We start from the raw sequence: 14,903 nt of genomic DNA, 5'->3' as shown, positions 1-14,903 counted from the left end.
TACAAATGAGAAGATTTTGAAACGAAGGACTTTTTCTTGAACAAAGATCTTAATTATTTCTCAATTCCATGAGACATTTATGCTCATAAAAATTTAAATTTAATCCTAAATGAAAAGATAGTTACTTCAAATGACTTTATGATAGAGATGCGTTTGTGAAGACATAAATTTGTGAAGCCTGTTTCATGGTAATATAAGAGGGACTCATGTACATAAAAAGTAAATCCTAACTGAAAAATAACTGACTCTTTAATAAGGAAAGCACATTTTTCTAAGTAACACCTTGGGTTACTGAAACTATTTCTTCTCTGTACACTCCTTTTCTTTGCAGAAGGTGGATTTTGAGCACCAGAGTTACTACGGTATTAGAGCCAAAGTTAGAAACCGCCACGTGGATGAGGAACTCCTGATCCACCATGCTGACGCCTCCACCACTTTCATTAAGGTCCAAGTGGAGGACGATGATGAGCCTCCTGTTTTCCTCCTCCCCACATATATATTTGAAATTTTGGAAGGAAATCCACTTGGAGCTTTTGTAGGCACAGTATCTGCCACAGACCCAGATCAAAGGAAATCTCCAGTTAGGTAAGTCTAAAATGTCAGCTTTGCATCCACAAGTCACTAAATCAGTAGGAAAATAAAGCTCAACTCAAATGTAAACAAGTATAGATCTAATCTATATTTCTCTGCCTGGTATTTTTTTTTTTATCAGTTTGTACCTATTTAATTAAACTAAGAGAGGGATCCTCAGTGTTGGCTAAGATGCAGTATAATAGGGGACTGCAAATACACAAGAAATAGGCAACCACCCACAAAATTCAGTGCAATTGATGCACTCTTAATCAGAGTAGCAGAGGGAGAGAAATGAAACCCTTCTTTATACCAGATCAGATCAAAATCACTGCTCTTTGACATGTGGCTGATTTAAATAGTATTTAATTGAAATGACATGCAGAAAATGAAGAAGTAAAAAGGAGTAAAGTGATATAGATACAATGGTTTGGAAATACATTTTCATGTTATAATCAAATACATACTTGGTACATATTCAAATAATCTACTTAGTTTTTAAATTGTGGTTTCTTCTTTCTTTTTTTCCAAGTATGAGTTATAGTCTAATCGGATAACAAATTGTGTATATTTCTTCTTACCTTTTCTCTTGTCTCACCTATTTTTCACATATGGTTTTCTCAAACTAGAAGAATACAAGATCATTTTAAAGTTTTACATACACTTATCAAAAGAACCAGCAATCCTCCTCTCAGGCACTTGTTCAGGAATAATGAAAGTGCAATGCTCTGAGTTTAATCATGTCTCCAAAAGATGGTGCCCAGTCCAACACCATACATCAGAGTGCAGCCTGAATGGGAGAGAGTGGTCAAAGTGATGTTAGGAGGAGGTCACAGAGGAGGAGTATGGGCCTTTAATCCAATAGGACTCATGTCCTGATAAGAAGATAGAGGTACAGGGATGAGTGACAGACAGGTGACACTGGAGGCAGAAATGGGGGAGAGAGATGACCAGGGAAGCAGAAATTGAGACAAGGTATCACAGGTGAGGGAAGCAAGGGATGCTGACGCACACCAGAGTCTGGTGAGGAGGGATTCTCCACTACAGGCTCCCCAGGGAGCATGGCCTGATGGCACTTGATTTTGGACTGTGAGTCTGTAGGGCTCAGAGAATAAATTTCAGTCATTTATAGCCACCAGGTTTGTGGTGTTTGGGTACAACAGGCCCAGAATGCACTTGTATTGACATGAAGCTTTATAGATAGAAGTATGTAGCAGTTTCGTTCATCAACTCCGAAAACTGAAAGCATTATTCCAATGACACATAATGTTTAATGGGCAAATGGATTAAAAACCAAAACTAAAGCAAACAGACAAAACCTGTAATATGTTTGAATTCTGAGATAATACAGAAGAAGAAGGGGTGATAAAACTGCTCTAGGTCATCACCAATATGGTGGACACAAGTTTTTGATTGTCCAAATTCAAGGAACTCTCTGTCACAAGAAGTGCATATATGTAAATTTGGGAAAAATCAAACAGAACTTTGGAGATATTCCAATGGGATGCAAACTATAGCAACTGTATTTTGCTGTAATGTAATTAAATAACATAACAAAATCAAAGAGATAACAAATGCAAATATAACCAGTGTTTGGGGGAAATCATATTTCAATTGTAAATATATAAATAAAAATGAGTAATGTGTTCTGCATGCTGAATTGTTTTTATATGACTGTTATTTAGAAATTGTAGTGCTACATGTAATATACACTAGGGTTGAACAAATAAGTAAATACACTTCAGATAATGAGAACAAAACTGTTATAGCCAAGGTTAAGAGAAGAAATGGGAGAGGTCCTAGATAAAAGCTGTGGTATAGGATTGGAACCTTAAGCCTTCTAAGTGCAGAAATCCCTCAGTATCCAGGGGGATTCCTTCCAGAACTCCCAGGGATACAATATCTGTGGTTGCTAGAGTTCCTTATATAAAATGACATGATATTTGCAAGAAAACTATGCACATCCTCTGATATTGTTTAAGTCATCTCTTGATTACTTATAATACTGTATATAATGTAAATGTTACTTAAATAGTTGTCTGTATTGTTTAGAGAATAAAGAAAAACTTGTACATCTTCAGTTCAGACACATTTTCCAAATGCATTTGATCCACAGTTGGTTGAGTACATTGACATGAACCCACATATGTGAAGGAATGTGAAAGAATAACTATATACATATAGGTGTGTGTGTATGTGTGTATGTGTGTGTGTGTGGTAAAAACAAACCTATATTTATTACCATATTCATTATTCTGTATATGTATGTAAATATATTTACTCAGGCGGGTTTAAAATGAAGGAAACTCAAGAAGTAATGGAGATCTTTTTCTTGCCTAAAATACTCTTCTACAATTAAATGTAGTGAAACTCCCTAGAGAATAGGTTGAATCTACAGTTGTTGGAGAGTGAATACTTAAGTTCCAAGAAAGTAAGAAAATATCCATAAAAGAATGAATAGAAGTGTTGAAAAGGCCAACGCACTTAACACTCAGTATACAAAACTGAATATTTGAACAATAAATAAACCACATTTGGTTTGTGTAATGAGTTGCTGGTTTGAATCATTAGAAACAATTCTCATGAATAGATACTGATGAAGATAAATAAAAGGGCACATTTTTAATAAAAATGTAAAATTACTGTGATTAATAAACATATAATAAAAGGCTAAAGATCATCATTAGTACGCTAAAGTGGCAATTATTGTGGTCACATTTATCTATGGATACTAAAATCAGTAGACTAATGTTTAAGAAGAAATCATATGATTTTGGAATATCTTCCTGAGATCTTAGATAATTATAAAAACAGTAATTTTACAGTGAAGAAACCTGGCAGATAGTTTGATCAAGAGTCCAAAGCTAATATCACCATTACTAAGAAAGGATGGACATCATATACCCTGATATGATCCCCTAAGAAAAGTACCACCCTGTGTGATTTTCTTGCCAACAATGTGTAACCTTTATTTGATCATGACAAAACCTCAGACAGACACAAATTGAGAGGCTCTGTATAAAATCACCAACTAATGATTTTCCATATCTTTTAGGACATACCAGGCAAGGATATTAACACTCTGTGGAGGGGACTAAGGAGACATAAAATAAAAAGTGCAATACAGAATCCCAGACAGGACTTTGAAAAAGGGAAAAGAACATTAGTGGAAAAACAGGCGAAATCCAAAACTATAGCTTGTATTTTGGTGATTAAAATTATAGCATTCAATTTGTCTTGAAATGATAATACCATTATGATCATATGGAACATTTTAGAAGCAGAATCTGTGTGAAAGATGCAAGGGAAAATTTTTACTCTTTTTACAATGGTCCCAAAAGACTTGAGTTATTTAAAAATATGTATTGAATTAAATTCATGAGGAAATTGCCAATGTGACTAAGAGGAGGATAGTACAAACCAAAATAAAATAATTGTTTACTCTTGATTAGTTTGGCAATGTTTCCTCCTAATTTAAAAGAAAATGTTGTAAAAGGAAATGCATCCATATGTAAAATTTGATTAGCTACAACTTATCTTAAGGAGCCTTCATCTGGTGAAGATGAAGTGAGGAAAAAAAGTCTACATAATCAAAATTGGTGGCTCTAGATAGAAACACAGAAAATAATTTGCATGATCTATTATTGCTAAAATCACAGAGTATTATCCACTCCTTCTAGGGACTGCATATGATTTTACTCTGTTTTAATGTGTCAATAGGATCTGGATCTATTTATTATCTATTTATTTATAAGAATCTATAATTTCTTATCAAAGTTTAGCAAGTTTTAGATGTAGGGTTGTTTATAGAGACAAGATTAGATGTTTAATACAAAATGGCAACTGTGAAAATCCACTTCAATTTTGCTGACAAATATATTCAGTGGGAAATGTGATCACTTGTAGGTATTTAAGTAAAATGCTTCTGAATGTTTAAATATATTTAAAACGGAACTCCTCTGTCTTCATTCTCTCTAATTTCTATTTTAATTCTTTCTTGAACACCAAGGTAAAAACTAGTATAATATTTTTAGAAATCTGTCAATTAAAGATTAAAATATTCTCATCTTTGCCACAATTATGGCAAATCTCACTGAAATCTCTTGGAAATCTTCAAGAATATACGCACAGTGAGAAGCCGTTACTAGAACCTCTTGTTACTCTCCTTTAATTTTCATTATTAATCATTTGCAAGCTGATGAGACACTCCAAGCACTTCAAGGCTTCTTTTATTGTAGATTTGACATCACTTTGCAGACTTTCACATAAAGTGCTTTGCACCTTGCCTTCCTTTATGGGAGCTGCACTACACATGCAATCAATATGTGCATCAGAAGTAAAGGACAGTGGATGTAGCTATTTCCAGGATTTGAGTTATTTTTAATTCTGGAATAAAATTAAAGGTCAATCTGTTTCATAAAGTGAAGTTGTTTTTATCAAATACTATCAAATTATTTTGTTTACATAAGCAAAACGAACTTTTTAAATCTAATAGTAATTAAGTAATTGTAATATAACACACAGAGTCTTACATAGAACAGCTAGTGTAGGAAAGAGACCAGTAGCAGTCTAGGCAGAGAATATGTTCACTTTGCTACAAGAGAAAAAGAGAAAAGAAAAAAAGAAGAAGAAGAAGAAGAAGAAAGGTTCACAATCATTCATTTCTCTACTTACTTTTACTTCTTTATTTCACAAGTTTTGTGGTGTGCAGGGGTTTTCTTTTTTATACATATTTTAGTTGTAGATGGACATGATACCTTTCTTTCTTTCTTTCTTTCTTCTTTCCTTCCTTCCTTCCTTCCTTCCTTCCTTCCTTCCTTCCTTCCTTCCTTCCTTCCTTCCTTCCTTCCTTCCTTCCTTCCTTCCTTCCTTCCTTTCTTTCTTTCTTTCTTTCTTTCTTTCTTTCTTTCTTTCTTTCTTTCTTTCTTTCTTTCTTTCTTTCTTTCTTTCTTTTTATGCGGTGCTGAGGATTGAACCCCGTGCCGCACCAACGCTAGGCAAGCGACTACCACTGAGGTACAGCCCCAAACCTAGGCTTCTCAACCACATCATTTTAAAACATTCTCTCCTGGGCTTGAGAATGAGTGACATGTGTTTAGATTTAGCATACACCAATTTAAATGGAACGCTGTATCAGTTTCTCTTTTCTGTCACTGCTGGGTTGATTAAATATGTGAATGTGCCATTTTTAAAACTGGCATCACATTAGCTACGCAGAGTGTGCATTTAATAATTAATCCTGTGGCAGGAAGTCATGTTATATATCCATGTTACACAGCAAATATGATAATACTAGGGATTCTTTCCTCTTGGTGCAGATATTCTATTACCAGAAGCAAAGAGTTCACTATCAGTGACAATGGCACAATTATTGTCACTAGCCCACTTGACCGGGAAGTCAACGCATGGTACAATCTAAGTGTCACAGCCACAGAAAGATGTAAGTACTAATTTGGAAACTGTATATTTCATCACTGTATTTTTAATGACATTACATAATTCCTAACCATGAGGACAGGACCATTTTTAAATGTCGTTGAAATTTATAGTTAAACAATATTACATATGTAAGGATGTGTACATACACATTTCATTTGATCATGAATTGCTTGTTTTCACTTCTATTAAAGTTTTTATAGGGTTGACACTGAATATTTTCTAACTTGTTTTTACTTATTGTAACAATAAATAATATTTAATGCAAAAAATATATGGAGTAAATCACAAGGCCTGAAATTTTATGTCCTGACAATCATGTGCACTAAAATATTTTGTCAGTAACTAAACACTAAAAGTATAATTCTATAAGTTTTTGAACAGATAATCTGAGTGAGTTTAGTTTTAAGTCATAATTTTAATTAAAAAGGAAAATCTTATGTACTTTCTAAAAACAACTTCATCTGAAAAGACAGTTTCAAGTGGAAGCAAACTGTAGTACGTACTTCATAGGACTGGTTCCCCAGATTGTCAAATTAGGGAAGTATTTAATTGATTTTAAATGTTGCTTTACTACTATGAAAATAATAGTAAGTCTATAAAGTCTGAATTAAAATTTCAAAGTTTAAAATAATTTGTTTGTTTTGTTTAACCATAACCAGTTTAGAGTAACTATCAGTTAATAAGTGAATGTTTCAGAAATCAAATACTGAATGCCTGTGCTTTTTTCCTTTGTTTAGGATAAAATATAAGAGTTAATTCTTCTAGAATTTAGATATTTAACATAAATCATATTTCAATATAATTATAGTACAGAATATGAAGGATACAAATAACATTGCATATCACAAAAAAAGTAATTCATTTTTCAACTGAACTCCCATTTGAAGTTGTGCTGATGGGTCAGATTTTAATAATTAGTAATGACCAGTTGTCTGCTTGTTTATTTGTTTCAGAGATAAGCAGAAAATTTCTTTGTTAAGGTATAAAAGTGGGTGAAATAATACCAATTTACCATTTGAATTGTATCCATAATATTTTGAATGAATTGGTTATTCAATCATGTGACATAAAACACAAAGGAATAGATATAACACAAGAGTAGAGACAGTCAAAATGATTACCATTACTTGGCCCATGCATTTAGTATAACATTGTGAAGGATTAAAGTGTAGTACAGCAAAGGATTGAAGCTGTGAATTTGAGATGTTCTAGAATGTACCCTTTCTTATAACCAATTTTGCATAGAACTCCAATAATCTTCTTCAATTTCTTGGATCTCTTTAAGACTTTAAACCTTAGTCTGCTTTATTCCTCATGTTACTGAACAGCTGCAGGTGATGTGGCAGAATGGAAAGTACCTCTCACATATTCTTTGCAATATGTTGAATAGATCTGTGGAAATGGGGCAGGAGGACTTGGGTCAGGGTTTGAATTTTCTGTCTAACTAGACAATAAAGGACGAGGAACAAATGTTACAATAGAACAAATGCCTGCTGTGGTAGAAGAAATGCCAAGGATTTTCCTGTCAGAAAGCACAAAGGTGTTTATTCCAAGAGCGAGAAGCTTTTATTCATGGCGTATTTATTTCTGAGAACAAATTATTCATAATGTCACTCTCTACAAAGCTATTGTGAAAGTGAATCCAAATCAGTTCAAGGGAAGTCTAGACATCCTCAAAAATAGATTTCTCTATCAAATTGTTCTCAGCTATTATAAGATCATAATTTATTGAATTTATAGAAATATCTCCCCTTTCAGCTTATTTTGTCTGCTAAAATAATGTTTGTGAAGATATATAATTTACTTTCTGAATGTAGATGCACCACAATGTGAATTATTAGTAGGCAGAGTCTTTAAAATTTACAGTTTGTATTTTTAGATACCAAATGCTCTAATCTCTTATGAATGAAAAGGATCAAAAGAATAAATCAATGGCACAAAAAAGTGCAAGATAATTTAATTGTATCCTATCTTACTAGCTATATAATTACTTTTTTATCAGAGGAGTGCCTTTCTATGAGAGAAGATCCCCAGAGGAAAATTGTTGAAGTATTTTTTGATTCAACATTGTAAAACAAAACAACAATAACAGAAATCTTTGAGTTGTAAGATTCCTGCTGTCTATAAAAGTAGTTACTTCAACACTTGGATATTTACATATGTACTAGGAATAAAGTGTATAATCTGATCAACACTATAATTATGTCATCATATGTCTGTTCAAGGGTGATGTTCAAATATTGAAAGACAGCACAGCACAACACAGCCTATCAGATAAGACCTCAGCTGCTAAACTGTATTGGTGTTTCCCCAGCTTACCCACTGACCCGACAGCACTAAGGAAAGAAACAGCTTCAAATGCTTGGCACAACTTACATATCTGCATGTGTGTGTGCACATATATTATTCAGTTAATAGAACATAAAATTCACAGTTTAAAAAGATTACATATTCCAATGCCTTACACTAGAGACTATAGATATTACAGTGATGTGTACGTTGAACTAAGTAACCAAACAGCAATGATAGTAGACACTGGATATTTGAAACAATTAAAGCAAAATACATTTATATTTCACTTATAATTATAGATTGGAAAATAAAAAAAATGCAGATAGCATAAAAAGAACAAAGGAAAAGTCTTGAAAATGTTTTAATTCTCCTGAGGAAACCAGTAAGCCTTCAAATTGAATTTAAGGAAAAAATTAAAACATGAGATTTAATAAAAGTAGATACGTAATTGAAATACAAATTCATCATATGTTATTACATCAATGTTGAAATTGATCATCTGAAGTAGATCAACATTTTTAAAATATTAAATTTATTTTTAAAATCAAATTTTAATTTAAAAATTATTGTATGTTGTAGAATATTCTATTTAAATAACAATTTTATTTTTAAAACCTGCACCCAAATTTTAGTGATTAAGAGCATTGACTGGTATATACTGGTGTGTGTATGTGTGTGTATATATATATATATAATTTTTTTTTTGAAATAGGGATTGAACCCAGAGGTGCTTAACCACTGAGCCATGTCCCTAGCCCTTTTATTATTTTATTAAGAGACAGGATCTTGCTGAGTTACTTAGGGCCTTGCTTCACTAAGTAGCTGAGGCTGTCTTTGAACTTGAGATCCTCCTGCCTTAGCTTTCCAAGTCCCTGGGATTACAGGTGTGCGCCGCCTGGCAAGGATTGACTGGTATATTCTTAACAAGCATTTCCACATCAACTGAAACCTCAGGCAATGTTGAACAGTAAATGGTTTCTCAATTGTTCTATCAGTAAAGTCAGGGAAATTAATAATACCTACATTCAACAGAGTTAAGTAAATTTATATAAATAATTCTGGCAATTACTAGAATTAAGCAAGCTGTGCTTACACCTAACGTTTTCCAACGATAACCACGTCTGATAAAACACACGTAGTAAATATTACTTGAGTAGATGTGTTGAACACAGAAATTTTCCTTGGCCATATTATTGAAAAATACATGAATCCTATAGTTATCCTGTCCTCATGTAGAGATCCTGACCTTTGGTTTTTCAAGTGAAATAAGAAAACTACTCATGTAGTCTTGAAGGCAATTTTTCATGATTTTAAGACATTATTAAAGTATTGTTTCATTGTATATTTTTCAACTTGTAGACAATATTCAACAGATTTCTTCAGTCCCTGTGTATGTACAAGTGCTAAACGTCAATGATCATGCTCCTGAGTTCTCTGAATACTATGAGACTTATGTGTGTGAAAATGCAGCCTCCGGTCAGGTAAGAAATCTTCATAAATTAAACAAGTCTGAGCAATACATCATTATTTTATATATTATATATAATGACTACATGACTTATAATACTAATATCCATATACGATATTATATAAATTATACTATAGTAATTCTATATTTTACATATTAGATGTGATTAATATTTTATATGCTACACGTAAATTTTGTTGTATACTCATTCCATTTTGAAATGTCATTGTAGATACTTTAACTACATTAATTATATGTTTCTATGTTGTGTATTCAATATAATAGTATAGATTTATTTTTATTTTAAAATAACATAAAACTTAAATTTTCTACTCTAAATTCCTTAAATGTTTAAAGAAATTTCCAGAACACTAGGGATTCAATAGTAAATATTTTACACATACACTGAAATACTTTGTCATTAACTCACAGTTTATTTAACACACTCCTTTTTCATCAAGAGCTCATGTTTTTGATTGTAAAATTGGAATGTTCTTTGTTCTTTTCATATCTCTCAGCTCTAGTACATAATAATCTTACATATGTCTGAAGACACTCCGTAGGAAACAGAAGTGAGTTAAATATAGCTTATTTTTCAAATAGTCCCTAATTTCAAAAATTTTATAGTCTTATTTTCATAAATACATGAAATCAATATATTCTATATAGCCTTAAATTTCTTAGTGAAGCTAGTTGGAGACCATATGGATTTTACAAAAGCAGAAATTATATTTCTTTACCAACAACTAGTAGTAACCAACATTATGTTTTACTTTCAATTTCCTAATAAGGTAGCTGATAGGAAGATCTTAAGAAATAGCTACATCTTAACTGTCTTTCATTATTCAACCATAAGATACTAGAAATCATTAATGGTTCTTAAACTGTGGAGTCAGTTGTGTTCAATTATGTTCATGCTTGAACCATTGTATTCTGAGAATCTCAAATCTGACCATAAATACTTTAGCATACACTTCTTTAAAAATAACATAGTTATAAATATGAAAATGACTTTTAATAGTTATTTATTGATTTTTGATTAAAACCTATAGCTTTGAGAAAGTGAAAGATATAAAAAGTTCTGAGTTTCTCCCTCTTACTACACTGCCCCTAATTTAAAAATCAGGGACATGTGTAGAATAGTTGGGATCATTAAAATAAAATAAAATAAAAAAAGAATGCAAAAGAACGGGGACTCACAATTCCCAAGGAAACTAGGCTTACACATTTTTAAAAAAATTTGTATTATAAGTAGATTATTCCATTTGAAAATAACACGGGTGATGTTTCAGACCTTTCAAACACACCTGATCGCTTGGGCATGGAGAAAAATCTATTAAGGAACTTTAAAAAATCACTTTAACTAGTTTAAGTCTCATAAATGATACTTTAAGTCTAGTAAATCCGTTTCCTTCAAATTCAAATAATTTGAAAAGAACAAATGTATCTTACAATTTTCTAATCAATACATATTAAATTCATGCATTGAAAATAAATCATTTTATAATGATTGTGGGTACAATTAAATTTTAAAGTTTCATATTTCAAATTTTTGATTAAAATATTCAATTTAAAAATATTATTTTTAATGGGTGCATAAACATTAAAATGTGCTTATTAATTGATACTATATCATGTTTCAACTAGGTTAAACAGATATGTCCTCAAACATTTATCATTTCTTTGTGGTGAAAATGACAAGATTTTTTCTAGTTTTTTGAAATATACAGTGTGATACAACTTTAATGTCCATAATTCATATGGCAATTATTTTATAATAGCTATAAATGTATTTAAGTTATCACCTTTATAAAAGAACCTATTTCTAATTTTTTTAAAAAATGGTTTAATTGACTTCATCTTCTATACACTTATATCTTACAATGCCCCAGGTGGCAAGTACATTTACCAAATAAAGCTGCATTTTCAGTGCCCTCAGTTGGGCTAAGATCACTGAGTAGAAGACTTGGGAAGACAGCACAACCTATACATTAGGGACTTGAGGTCTAGATCAGAGTATTAGACTTGTCTTATAAACATTTCTTGAATACAGTAAGTTGATTCCAGTGACCACACTGGATCTTTCATTTTAACTTCTCAATTGTTTACAATAACAATTATAAATAGCCATGTTAATGGCAACCTTTTTTCTACTTTTGCATGGTGTGAAAATGAGAAATATACATTGACAGATTGAGTTTCCCTTGCTATTACATTTGAGTCCCTGCCTATCTCTACCACCTAAGTGGGTGACACATTCTTTTTCCAAGATCCTGGTTTATAACCACAACTCAGAAGTCATCATATTTGTAAAATGAGGAGTAATCACATTTTTTGTAAATGAGAGTATCACTCAGGGACCGTGACACCATGCTGATGGTTGGCTTTGGGCAAAAGGCTGAAGAGAATTTATGGCAAAGGGGGAGCAGATGAACTTTCCCAAAGCAAAACACTCTAACTTCAGGGCCCCAAACCTTCAGTCATTTCTCTGATAGCAGCATAGACACAGGAAAAACTCCCTGATATGGTATTTCACAGTCATTAATTTAGTTACAATTTTATCTCTTTTCTCATCTTAAAAATTCTCTTCCCTTAGGTAGTAGAACAGACATGTCATATAGATTGCTGGATACCAACAGAACATTTAGGGGAGAAATCGTTCTAGACATCATAAGTTTGAATTTATCAGTCTCATATGTGATATCCAAAGGCCTGAGTTGTGTTGAGATCCTGGAAGGAGTTTGGACAGAGAAAGAAGGAGTCTAGAGAACCAGACCAGGTTGAGGGAATGGGAAAACCCTATGGGAACCATATTATAACTAACACTACAGAAGAGTGTGGTGACCTAGAAGCCTAATAAATAAAGGGTTCCAAGGAGGAGGGAATGTTATTTATTTTTATTTGTTTCTTGATATATCAGATAAAGACAAAAACGTGCGGCTTAAACTCGAACATATTTTGGAGTTAGGGCAGACTGATGGCCAACAGAGGATATCCATCCAGGAACTAAATATATGTAAAATAAGAATATGAAAAGACAGGGGAAGGAGTTTTAGGGACAGTAATATTTATAGATTAAGTAATAGAAGAGCAGTTCACAAGGGGACTGAGGATGTTTGTCAGTGAAGTAGGAAAGAACGAACTTGTGACAGTGCCAGCTAGAAGGTGGATACTTTTGAAGGAAGTGTGAACAGTATTTATGCTCACTGCTCTAGGGGGAGAAATTTGTCTCAGTTTACCATCTGGTTAAATTTCCTCCTTCTGAAACTGGTCATCTGTCAAAAGTTTACACTTATAGGGGTCAAGTGAAAGTAGAAACAACTTATTAAAATGCATGAAAGAGAAATTTCACTGGACACTTTCTAAAGATGTCAAGCAAGACCCCTCAAGACTATTGCAGTAAGAGTCAAAATTACCCTAACTGACAAGAGAGGTGAAGTTTTTTTGTTGTTGTTCAAACAAAAGAATGTAGAGATTTTTAATTGTTTTTGAGCTGGAGTATTCCTATATTGTCTAGACTGGTCACCAACTCCTAGGCTCAAGGAATCCTGCCTGCATGTGTCACTGCACCCAACTTCTGTAGAGTTCTAAGTGTTGCAAGGATGAGTGGGAAAGTTCTGGAGGACACACTGGTGGGGAATTTGCTCAATGGGATTTTGTCATCTATGTTTTTAATTGGCTCTTTATGGAAGTTAAGCTTCTCCTCTCCTATTGGGACTGGGAAATGGGGACACTATTCTTGATATGAGTGGCTCCCAAGTTTTTCGGAAAGATTGTCAAGAGTTGTAAAATGGGAGAGACTGGAAGACGATTCATCTACATTGCAGAGGGGAAAAGAAGAGTTAGCAACTACAAGTTATCTAAAGTAAATGCTTCAAAAGCAGGAGCCAGGGGCAACTGCTTTCAAAAAGAAAGCTGTTTATACTCTAGCTAAGCCGAGGAGAATGTTCAGGTTCTACTGGACAAGTTACTAAAATGCAAACCTGGCAAATGCATATTTATAAATATGCAATACTTCGTTTTCAAATCTTTAACAGTACATGTGTTGCTGAAAAGACACTATCTTTATTCCATGATAGCAAGAATTTATTCTTCATATTTATAAACACCAACTAGGATATGTGGTCCTTTTAGAATATTTTTCTAATGTATCTTTTTCCTCCTAGTCACGTTTGAACATATCTTTTAAGATAAATCAGTAAATTTGGGTGCAAACATCTTACAAAAGAAGAAAGGTAATATCACACTTATGTTTAGCAAAATGGAACTACTCAAATCAAAATACTGTGTAATGAAATCCCTGCTTTGTGACTTACAGGATGATTACCACATTTTATCTTTATCCATAGAATTATAGTGTTAACTCACAGTTTTTGATTTGAGAAAAGTCACCTAGTATACCTTCACCTGAAGTCCCATAATGTGAATATTTGCTTTCATGGTGAATTTCATCAGTGTCCTGAGTCTACAGTGTTAGTTTCTGCTTTGGTATTCATCTTCTAATTGACCTAAATTTTGTGAAATGTCTTCCCTTTTCAGTTTTCTTTTCTCTGTATTTATGATGAAGTTTCAACTGATTTTAATGAAGGCTAAAATCAGACTAAAATGACAGTATGTCAGTCTATTTTTAAATCTCTTTGTGAGTTTAAGTAATTTTAGAAGCAATGCCATTAAAAGGATAATACTATGATGAAAATTTATTTCATTATTACATCATCCTGGTATTCATTCATCATTCCAGTTTTGAAATCATATAACTCTTTAAAAGTGTATTTTGAAAAATTATGAACAATGATGAAATGATTGTCTTGATGATGAAATATCTTGACAAAGTTCAAGATATATATTACTGTTTTCATAATGCACCCTAACTTTTTAAAACTGCAATGTATCCACATAGTAATTAAAAATAGAATTAACCTTTTTTCAATTAAAATAAGTTAATTCTTCTTTATTCATTGGAACATTTCTAAGAATAAAAAGAAAAAAAACCTGAAATATCAACCTCTAGATCTAGGTAGAACTTTTCAAAATGAAACTCAAATACTAATGTTTGGTATAACATACTGTCAAGGCATAGCCAGTATTATCTACTGAGGGAAAAAATGTCTTTTGGATGTAGTGCCATAGATTT

At 32.5% G+C, this 14,903-nt stretch overlaps 1 protein-coding gene across 1 annotated transcript in view; it reads left to right on the top strand.

Annotated features, from left to right (window-relative positions):
* CDH19 (cadherin 19) overlaps nucleotides 1–14,903 on the top strand; it is a 74,905-nt gene that overhangs the window by 45,650 nt on the left and 14,352 nt on the right. Inside the window, exons 7-9 of the mRNA XM_079109210.1 lie at nucleotides 332–585; nucleotides 5,889–6,010; nucleotides 9,661–9,782. Of these exons, the coding sequence (XP_078965336.1) occupies nucleotides 332–585; nucleotides 5,889–6,010; nucleotides 9,661–9,782 (498 nt within the window). The remainder of the gene's footprint in view (nucleotides 1–331; nucleotides 586–5,888; nucleotides 6,011–9,660; nucleotides 9,783–14,903) is intronic.

The sequence above is a fragment of the Sciurus vulgaris genome (genome assembly GCF_902686455.1).
Source record: "Sciurus vulgaris genome assembly, chromosome: 13".
NCBI classification, from domain to species: domain Eukaryota; kingdom Metazoa; phylum Chordata; class Mammalia; order Rodentia; family Sciuridae; genus Sciurus; species Sciurus vulgaris.
Note: the sequence above shows the minus strand (reverse complement) of the source record. Positions and strands in the feature narration are given on the sequence as shown.